We start from the raw sequence: 10,174 nt of genomic DNA on the forward strand, positions 1-10,174 counted from the left end.
TAAAAATGAAAGCCAGTAACATTACATATTATTCTTGAGAAATGAGGAAAGAACTTGGGTTTTTGGATTGGTTTCTTGCACACCAGGAGAATCATTGCATGCACCCCAGAGCATGCTTCTCTAATCACTGACTCAGGAGTGCCTAAGATGTTGGTTTATATTTTTGGGTTACGTATCTCCATCTTAGTTGCTTCTTCTGAGTTCTTACGCCTCTCTTCTTGCTACTGTAAATGTGCCCTGTGCAGACTTTTAGTATCACAGTTTCTCCAGACTCCCTCATTCCCATCTCTTCCATTCACCCTAGCTTTGTTTTTACTCTTACTTCTAATCTATTATGGATGGGAAAACAGGATAAATTAAAGTTGTTTTGAACTTCTCTAGAGTTAGCAAGTTGATTCTTAGTAAAGATTCTTAGTATAAGAGCTGGATTTGTTTGTGTTTCTGTGACAGCAGTTTCAGATACTCAAGCATTTTTTTCTTCTGGATTCTTGATGTTGTTTCAAATAATAGAAGTTGCTGAATAATGACACCTCTGAGTATGTGTGTGTGTGGGGGGGTTATTAACTAAATCTAGGGTTTTAGTTTCCTAAATTATAATCAGGGGAATAAAATACTAACCTGCAAGTACATTAATAGTAAAATATATTCAAGGGGACAGCTTTTCAGTGGAACTAAAGATGTTCTTTTTGTTATATCTGTATATAGTTTACTAGATTTCACTGTAGATTTTATTATATTATCCTCCAAAAGATGTTGGCAGAAGTTTTTTTTTTAATTTTGAAGTATAATTTATATATAGTGGCCCAAAGTTTTACACTGATTCCTCCTCTATCTGTAGCCTGATCTTGTATACTTTTTTGTTAAACTACTGTTTTTTAAAAATAAGGACTTAAAGCCTGGTATATGCAGGTGTGTTCAGGTCAGCGTTTATTGGATCTGGTGCAGTAAATACAGATTTTTGTTAATTCCCACAGGTTATATTTGAATATTCATACGTTTGAGTTTTCCTTGGATATACATCAACCTAGCTAATATTAAGAGTTTGTTTTTGTGTGCGGTGAAGTGTGTCTGCTAAAGTTGTGTTTTGTTTTGTTTTGTTTTGTTTAATAGGATCTCATGGTCCATTATTACCTTTACCAAGTCGTTACAGAATGGGTTCTCGAGATACACCTGAGCTTGTTGCCTATCCATTACCGCAGGCATCTTCCTCTTACATGCATGGAGGAAATCCCTCTGGTTCAGTTGTAATGGTTAGTGGATTACATCAACTAAAAATGAATTGTTCAAGAGTCTTCAACCTATTCTGCTTATATGGAAATATTGAAAAGGTGAGTTTTCATTTAAAAAAATTATTTGTTTTAAGTTTCATTTTATATGAGCTTCTTTTGCTAGGATATGTAGTAGGAAAATCTGAAAAGGCTGCAAATATGTGTGTTTTCTCACACACAAGTTCTTTCAGTAGTGATCCACATAAGCTAAAAATTCATTAGGTAGGAATTCTAGAAATTATTTTTTGTAGGTAAGTGATCAGAATAGGATGTTGGTACTAAAAATATTTTTTAAATTACTAATATAAGTCCAAAACAGCAAGTAGTTTAATCAATTACTAGCATATTATAGGCATAAAACCTATATATTTTTTAATCATTTCAAAGATATTCTAACATTTAACATGTTGAACTGTGGAATTTTGAAAAAGCAGTTACTTTCTTGGAGCTAGGTATATATAAACATGTCTCAGAGTTTGACCATAGCTATGAATTTTAGGAGAGTTCTAGATTCATATATTTGCCTTCCAAATATTAGAGTTCTAGTATCTTCTGAGGAACAACATACTTTAACCTCAGTCAGTATTTGAAGTTGATCCACTTTGATAGAATGTGTCCAAAACTTTCTGTCTGGAGGCTTACACTCAAAATGTAGCAAAACATTTAAATTTCACACATTTTGAAGATCTTTAAAATTGTAACTTTATTTTCACCAGATAACTCTGTGGTTTCCCCAGATCTGTGATGTTTTGTTTATTTTTTTATTTATTATTTTTTTCAAAGAGGTCTTTATTTATTTTTGGCTGCGTTGGGTCTTCATTGCTGCGCACGGGCTTTCTCTAGTTGCAGTGAGCAGGGTCTACTCTTCCTGTGGTGTGTGGCTTCTCATTGCGGTGGCTTCTCTTGTTGCAGAGCACGGGCTCGAGGCGTGTGGGCTTCAGTAGTTGTGGCACACGGGCTCAGTAGTTGTGGCTCACAGGCTCTAGAACGCAGGCTCAGTAGTTGTGGCACACGGGCTTAGTTGCTCTGCAGCATGTGGGATCTTCCTAGACCAGGGCTGGAGCCCGTGTCCCCTGCATTGGCAGGTGGATTCTTAACCACTGCGCCACCAGGGAAGTCCTGTTCAATGTGTTATTAATGTTAGTGGTACTTAATAGCTGTTTAGGGACTTTCCAAGGTGTAGGCACTATCCTGAAAGATAGTCATACTTTATTCCATCTAACCCTTACGGCATTATATACTAAAATTGGAATAATATGAGAGGATAAGTATGGCTCTGTCAAAGATGTCATGAAAACTTGTGAAGTGTTGCCTATTTTTTAAACTGCCCCTCCTTGCCTAAGCCTTCTTACTGGCAGTGCTGTCTCAAGGCCATCTTGTGTTATTTCTTATATAGTATCTTGTTTATTGCTTAAAGCAATAAATGGCACTCTGAATAGTTGGTAATTACTATTTACTTTAAAATTTCTGACCTACCTACTGGAATATAAGCTTTAAGAAGACTATGTCTATTATGTTTGCCATTAAATCCCCAGTACCTAGCACAGTATGTTTATTAGAACATGTTAGGCACTTAATAAATACTTACTGAATGAATAAATATTGATGAGTCCTGCCAAATGTTATTATTATCTCCATTTTAAAAGGAAGTCTGTGGCTCAGAGAAGTGAAGTAAATTGCCCCAAATCACACAATTAATAAATAGCAGAGTCAAGGCAAGCCTATGCTCTTCTTTAGTGTGCTGTACAATAGAACTGTAGTCTTGCTTTTAAACTTTATTGAATTTTGGTAAGAATGTCTAATAGCAGAGCAGAATAAAGTTAAGATTCCAGGTGATCTCCTTTATTTGATATCAACCACCTATAGTACCTTTTAGAAATTCTGTTACTGTAAAAGGGAATTAAATGTTCACCTTTTTGGGATTTTGTATTTACAGGTAAAATTTATGAAGACCATTCCTGGTACAGCACTGGTAGAAATGGGTGATGAGTATGCTGTAGAAAGAGCTGTCACACATCTTAACAATGTCAAATTATTTGGGAAAAGACTTAACGTTTGGTAATTATTTATCTTAAGTGGTAAATTTAAAAAATACTTATCCTTTTTATTAGAGACATTAATTTCCATTTTAGAATATCTGAAACTAGCAGCTATAGTGATGTCATTTTAGACACTTAGGGTCGTATAATTTAGATTTTCCATATTATACCTAGTTTTAGTTTTATGGTCATAAAATAGCATGTTAAAATGAGCAAGTTTTTTTTATTAAAGTTTTCTAATATGAAAATATATTCAATAGATTTTTCTTTCTAAGTGATGTCTAAACTGTAAGAGTGATTATAACTCAAACTAAATTTAAATATTAGTAAATATTGAAACTGTAAATTGCTACATATGCCTTTTTTGTTAAGATTGATACAGGCCTTTATGTTAACATTTTGAGACTGCCTACTTGCTGCTTTTTATCTAACAAAGGTATGTTCTGTACCTCTTACCTTTCCGATCTTTAGTGTGTCTAAACAACATTCAGTTGTTCCAAGTCAAATATTTGAGCTGGAGGATGGTACAAGTAGCTACAAGGATTTTGCAATGAGCAAAAATAATCGCTTTACAAGTGCTGGCCAAGCATCTAAGAATATAATCCAGCCACCCTCGTGTGTACTGCATTATTATAATGTTCCATTGTGTGTCACAGAAGAGACCTTCACAAAGGTAGGCACTGGAATACAAATTGTGTAGAATGTTCCTATTTCCTATTTTAAAATATATCATGTTTTAGCCTCATTTTAAAGTCTTGCTCTGTTCATCTTCTGCTTTTGATATTATTGGTATTCTGTTACTTATTTGGTACTTAATATAGTACATCCTTTGACCATTGTACTTTTCTGGCCTCCATCCTTCACTGGTCTCTTTGTTGTTTTGTGGCTCAGTCGTTTTGAGAGTTGGAATTAGAATGAGGTACCCTTAGTCCTGCATTCAGAAAGTTCTTTTACCATGTCCTTAGATCTCACCCATAACAAAATTTTATATATCCCTGCATTTTTCCCTAACTATAGGAAATGCTTCAGAAAAGAATTGATTTTTCTGGAACACTACTCCCTATCTTACGTACTCGATAAACCCTGGTCAGCTTTGAGAATATATATTTCAGTTACAAATCTTGTTTTTATTGTAACAACACTAAAATTATATACATAGTTTATAGGATATCACTATTTTAATTGATTTTCTCATGCACCTTGTTAATTTAAAAACATATTTGATTTAATTCATTCATGCCATACTCAAAACTAAAATGCTACCATAAAGTTTACTTTCTGGGGGAGAAAAGGGTAGGAATCTTTATTTTGGCTGTATTTTTAATGGAGTTTTACATTTCTTTGACAGTTGTGTAATGACCATGAAGTTCTTACATTCATCAAATATAAAGTATTTGATGCAAAACGTAAGTGCACATTTTCTCTTTTTAAGTTTCCTGGTTAATTTGATTAAAAGCAAATAACAACTGAAGTTGTGTTTCTTTGTTTTGTTTTAGCTTCTGCCAAAACACTTTCTGGGCTGTTAGAATGGGAATGCAAAACTGATGCAGTAGAAGCCCTCACAGCACTAAATCACTACCAGATAAGAGTTCCAAGTAAGTAAAATCGTGTCATAATTATTCAGTGGGAGTTACCATCAGAAACATTGTTGATAATTTAAAAGTAATATTTATTGGTTATTTTTTAATACAGAGAAGTTTGAATTTTAAAAAGGCATATAAATCCCACAACCCTCATAATTCTTATATTAGTTACCTCTTGCTGTGTAACAAATTATTGCAGTATTTAGCAGCTTAAAACAGCAAAACATTTATTATCTTACTGTTTCTGAGGATCAGTAATCTGTGTACAGTTTCGCTGGGTAGTTCTGGCTGGTAGTTCAGCCTCTCATGAGGCTGCCTGCCGTCAGCTATAATCTGCAGTCATTTCAAGTCTTATGACTGGCGGCTGGAAGATCCACTTCCACTCTCACTCATGTGGTTCTTTGTAGGGACAGTAAGCCACATTGGCCATTTCATGGTAGCTCTTTTCTTTCCGAATGAGTGATTCAAGAAAGATGAGAGCAAAAGGCCAAAAGAACAAAAGCCACAGTGTCTTTCATAACCTAATACCGGAAGTAACATACCATCACTTATGCTGTAATCTTGTGGTCCCACTGACCAACCATGATCCGGTGTAGGAGGCAGGGAACATTGGGGCCATCTTGGAGGCTGACTTCCATAATTCCTGTTGATCTTTTTAGAAGAAAGCGATAAATATATATGGTTAAAAAACTCAAACAGTAAATACTGGTACAAATGAAAGTTAAAGCTTTCTATAACCTCTAACCTTTCTTTTTCCTTTTATTACTCCTCCCCAATGTATATATCTACATTTTAAAAACTTACACAAAATGGTTCTTCTAAAAAAAAAAAAAAAAAATGGTTCTTCTATACATACTATTGTGTGCCTTGCTGTTTTCACTTAATATATCTTGGAGCTGTTTTCTCTATCAGCAGGTGCAACGCTACCCTGGTTTTTTTTCCCCCACAGAGTAGCTATTTTTAGTAGAGATGTACCACAGTTTATTCAATTTATCCACTTCCCCACTGATGAACACTGGTTGTTCCCAATTGTGTTTTTCTATTAGTGCAGTAAACATCCTTATAGTTGCATGTTTTGTGTTTGTAGGGCAGTTTCCTCATAGTGGAGAGCAAAAAGGTTTATATTTTGGTAAATGTTTCTAGATTGCCCTTTACAAAGGTTACACAACTCTACCACCTGTGGTATATGAAAATGCCAACTGCCCAACACTCTTACCAACACCGAGTGTTGTCAGACTTTGAATTTTAGCAATATGATAGATGAAAAATGGTATTCCACATTATTTTAATTTGTATTAAATGAAACTGTCACTCTCTTTGTTTATTCTCTCTATAATGGTAAATGGCCTCTTTTTTACAGTGCAAAGAACACTCAAGTATTTAACTTTTGAAGTTTGTGCTGTGTAATTTACTTCGATCTTGGATCTGAAGAGTGTTGAAACTTTATTTTTCTAAATGATAGGAGAAAAAATAGTATTAATTTTATTAGGTGTGATGATGAATGATTGTGGAAGGGGAAAAAAATGAATACACACTGAAGGATTTATGGGTGGAATAACATATCTAGGATTTGCTTTAAAATATTCTAGCCCCGGGCTTCCCTGGTGGCGCAGTGGTTGGGAGTCCGCCTGCCGATGCAGGGCACACGGGTTCGTGACCCGGTCCGGGAAGATCCCACATGCCGCGGAGAGGCTGGGCCCGTGAGCCATGGCCACTGAGCCTGCGCGTCCGGAGCCTGTGCTCCGCAACGGGAGAGGCCACAACAGTGAGAGGCCCGTGTACAGCAAAAAAAAAAAAAAGTTAAAAGATATTCCAGCCCCTCAAGAGTGTGCGGAGAGTAGGTAGATGAAGTAAGACTGCCAAACGTTGACAATTATTGAAGCTATGTGGATGTTTATTATACTGATCCATATATTTTTTTTATGTTTGAAAATTTTCTTACTAAAAAGTTAAAAAATAAACAAGTAGGAATACCTCTTTTCATTTTACCTTTAGTCACAAAAGTAAATTTTAAATAGTGAGTCAACATTTAATTTTTGATGGAAAATTTTAAAAGACTTTATATGTATATTTGAGATATATTCAAAACAGTGTATGACTTGCAAACTCCTTGGAGACAGGTACAATTATTTCTTTTTTTATCCTCTGCAGTGTCTTGCAAATATTTGTTGATGTATATGCTTTTTCTTTTATAGGAATTTTTTTCCTTAAGGAGCGATAACCTTTTTTTTTTTTTTTTTTTTTTGCGGTACGCGGGCCTCTCACTGTTATGGCCTCTCCCATTGCGGAGCACAGGCTCCGGACGCGCAGGCTCAGCGGCCATGGCTCATGGGCCCAGCCGCTCCGCGGCATGTGGGATCTTCCCGGACCAGGGCACGAACCTGTGTCCCCTGCATCGGCAGGCGGACTCTCAACCACTGCGCCACCAGGGAAGCCCAGGAGTGATAACTTTTAATACTAAAATTCTGGTACATTAAGGTACCAGAATTATTTCTGCCTGTTCTGAAAAGTTAAAGAGGAATGTATAAAATGGAAGTATTTTTGTGGATTATACCTTTTTTTTTTTTTTTTTAGCAATTTTAAAATTCATATGCCCCGTTGATGATCAGAGATTTAATACTTGCTCTCCTGGAACTTTTTCAGCTCATTGATATCTTCTTATACATTTCAGTCTTAACCCATTTCCCAAGCTATATTTGAATTAACTTTTATAGAGTAATTACCATTGGTAATATTTTCTGCAAAGTAGTTTTGCTGTTGGACTAAGATAAGCCTAATCCTGATACTATTTATCTGTAATGTCTAATTCACTAAAAAAAGATTGTGGGAGCCTCCTATGTGTCAAATAATGTTTAGAACAATAGGAATGTAAAAATGGACAAAGTTCCGGCCTTCATGGAGCTTACCTGCTAGTAGGTATGAACGAAAGAAATCTTGCCCTTACCTTACATAAAAATTTTCCTTCTTCCAGTACTATAAAAAGGTGAAATATTGGGTCGGTTAAAAAGTTCATTCGGGTTTTTCTGTAAGATGTTACGGAAAAACCTGAATGAACTTTTTGGCCAACCCAATAATTTACTCCGCTAACTCAAGGTAATCATGAAAGTTTAAGGGAACTATTAACTTTGTTTTTTAATTTTTACAGATGGTTCCAATCCCTATACATTGAAGCTTTGCTTTTCTACATCATCCCATTTATAAGAAGAGAAGAGCATGTTAGAATTTATGTTTACCTTTATTTCAACTTCAAAGCTACACTTCATTTTAAAAAAGAACTAAAATGGTTCATCTAATGTTGCCTTGCTTACTTTGATTCAATATCCTGTCCTGTAATAAATATTTTGCCTTGAGTAAATTTGTTGTAAACTTAAATACTGAAATGCTTTCATTTTAAATAGAATATCATAATGTAGCCTATCTACAGCTTTCTTGTAGATTACATAAATATATCATTTCTAATCTTATTTTTCTTCCACAGTGAAAATATATTTGCATTCTTAATGCTAATTATCTGCAAGTATTTTTCCATTGTGTATGAGATTAATGCAGGTGAAAGTATTGCATTTTAATATTATAGAATTCCTATTATATGTTTAGATGTTTAAGTATGTTGCAGTTATTCGTATTAAACATAACTTGTATTTATTAAGTATTTTAATCAAGTTTGAGAATAACATTGCATATATTAAATTTTAAGTACTACAGATTTAGCTGATTTTATATTTCTGAAAGGCTAACAGACATATGGATACACTTGTACAATATGCACTCAAACTTATTTAAACTGTTTTTTTTTTTTTAAGTCATTGTCCATTTGTATTGACATGCCTCTGTTTCTAGTTCCAGTTTGGAGATTTTATAAAGTTACAACAATGAGTTAATGTGTTCATCTTCATTTGTTCCATGTGACTTGATCTTGAAAACACATCTGGTATTTGGCATTGAAATTTTAATAGAAGTTATGATTAACAGTTCCTCTTCTAGGTAATCTTGAGATCCACGGATGGGCTTTAGGGAGTCTGTGAACTCCCTAAAATTGTATGTAGAATTTTGGGTACTTGCATTTTTATTTTTTACTCTTAAATCCATCAGTAATATATGTATTTTTCTACATGGTACAAGGTATAAGGATCTAATTTTATTTTTATTCCAAACAGAGATATCTATTTCTTTCAATACCATTTATTAAACATTCTTTCTCCCACTGGATCTGGTTTTTTTTTTTTTTTTTTTTTTTGCTTTTTTTGGGAAAACAACATAATGCACACATAGGCAAGTAAGATATAAGGACTAAGCATCGTATTGAGAGACTATACTATAACACACATGTTATCAGGTTCACAGCTTTTTAATAATAGAAAACTGATCTAGCCATTTTATTTTCATCTTTAAAAGAAGGGAGAATATGTTTTATCTACCTAGAGTAACTGTGAAGTCTGTAGTTGGCAATAGCAGTTTTGTGATCCTGAGAGTTTTAAACAAATTTGTATACAGAAGTTTCATTTAGATCTTTTGAAAAAGCTTTATTTTGAATTTTAACAAAATTCAAAAAAAAGCAGTTTGCCTTAATCCTTTTAGAAATGATGCAGGGGTTTAAAAAATTTTTAAGAGCTATTGAATAGAAAGTTTAGATGGAAATTAAACACACACATTAACATTTATTTCTCATTGAATTTTGACAGCAATGGACCAATGTCCCTTTAGCCCTCTAGATCTAGAAAATCTTAAATTCAATCTAGAAGCATTTTAGACCCTTATCATGGAACCCAATAAGTTACGCCAAAGGTAACCTGTGAATGAACTATAAATGTATGATACTGGGCTGTGTACCTAAGTTTACCTGACTTTACAATAAATGAAGCTTTTTTCCCTCTTCTATAAGTACTTTTCTACATTTGTTGCAAAATTGGTATGTCTTAATTTTAAAAGGTAACTTGTGAGTTTATGCAATAGTTGTCTCCTTCCCTTGCCCTCCTCTGAAAATGAAGATGGATGTCAGTGTTATAGATTATTTTGTGCCTAAAATTTTAGGGGACAAACCTGTGGATGGTGACAGGGCTTATTTAATTTATATTTGCTTTAAGTAGTATTGACTTTTAGATATGAATTCTATCTTAATGCTTTCTCCCCACCAAAGTGACAAGTAAATTCTTCAGATGTAACTGAGTTGGTAGGTTGGGCCTTGCTGATTTATGCACTGGTGTGTCAGTCCTACTCTGTTGCTGTCAGTAATGTCTTTGACAGTTTACTTGGGTATCACCACTGTTTTTAATCTTTTACTTTT

At 34.2% G+C, this 10,174-nt stretch overlaps 1 protein-coding gene and 1 pseudogene across 3 annotated transcripts in view; both read left to right on the top strand.

The window, feature by feature from the left end:
* The window catches only part of HNRNPLL (heterogeneous nuclear ribonucleoprotein L like), a 37,447-nt gene extending 27,676 nt beyond the window's left edge, over positions 1 to 9,771 (top strand). For all 3 annotated transcript variants that reach the window (XM_033419247.2, XM_049696462.1, XM_033419248.2), the window contains 6 exons: positions 1,111 to 1,328; positions 3,205 to 3,326; positions 3,779 to 3,980; positions 4,656 to 4,713; positions 4,804 to 4,902; positions 8,036 to 9,771. In XM_033419247.2, the coding sequence (XP_033275138.1) occupies positions 1,111 to 1,328; positions 3,205 to 3,326; positions 3,779 to 3,980; positions 4,656 to 4,713; positions 4,804 to 4,902; positions 8,036 to 8,091 (755 nt within the window). In that variant the 3' untranslated portion in view covers positions 8,092 to 9,771. The remainder of the gene's footprint in view (positions 1 to 1,110; positions 1,329 to 3,204; positions 3,327 to 3,778; positions 3,981 to 4,655; positions 4,714 to 4,803; positions 4,903 to 8,035) is intronic.
* On the top strand, positions 2,489 to 2,588 carry LOC117199506 (uncharacterized; annotated as a pseudogene).
* Positions 9,772 to 10,174: the final 403 nt, after the last annotated feature.

Source organism: Orcinus orca, chromosome 13, assembly GCF_937001465.1.
Source record: "Orcinus orca chromosome 13, mOrcOrc1.1, whole genome shotgun sequence".
Classification (NCBI taxonomy): Eukaryota; Metazoa; Chordata; class Mammalia; order Artiodactyla; family Delphinidae; genus Orcinus; species Orcinus orca.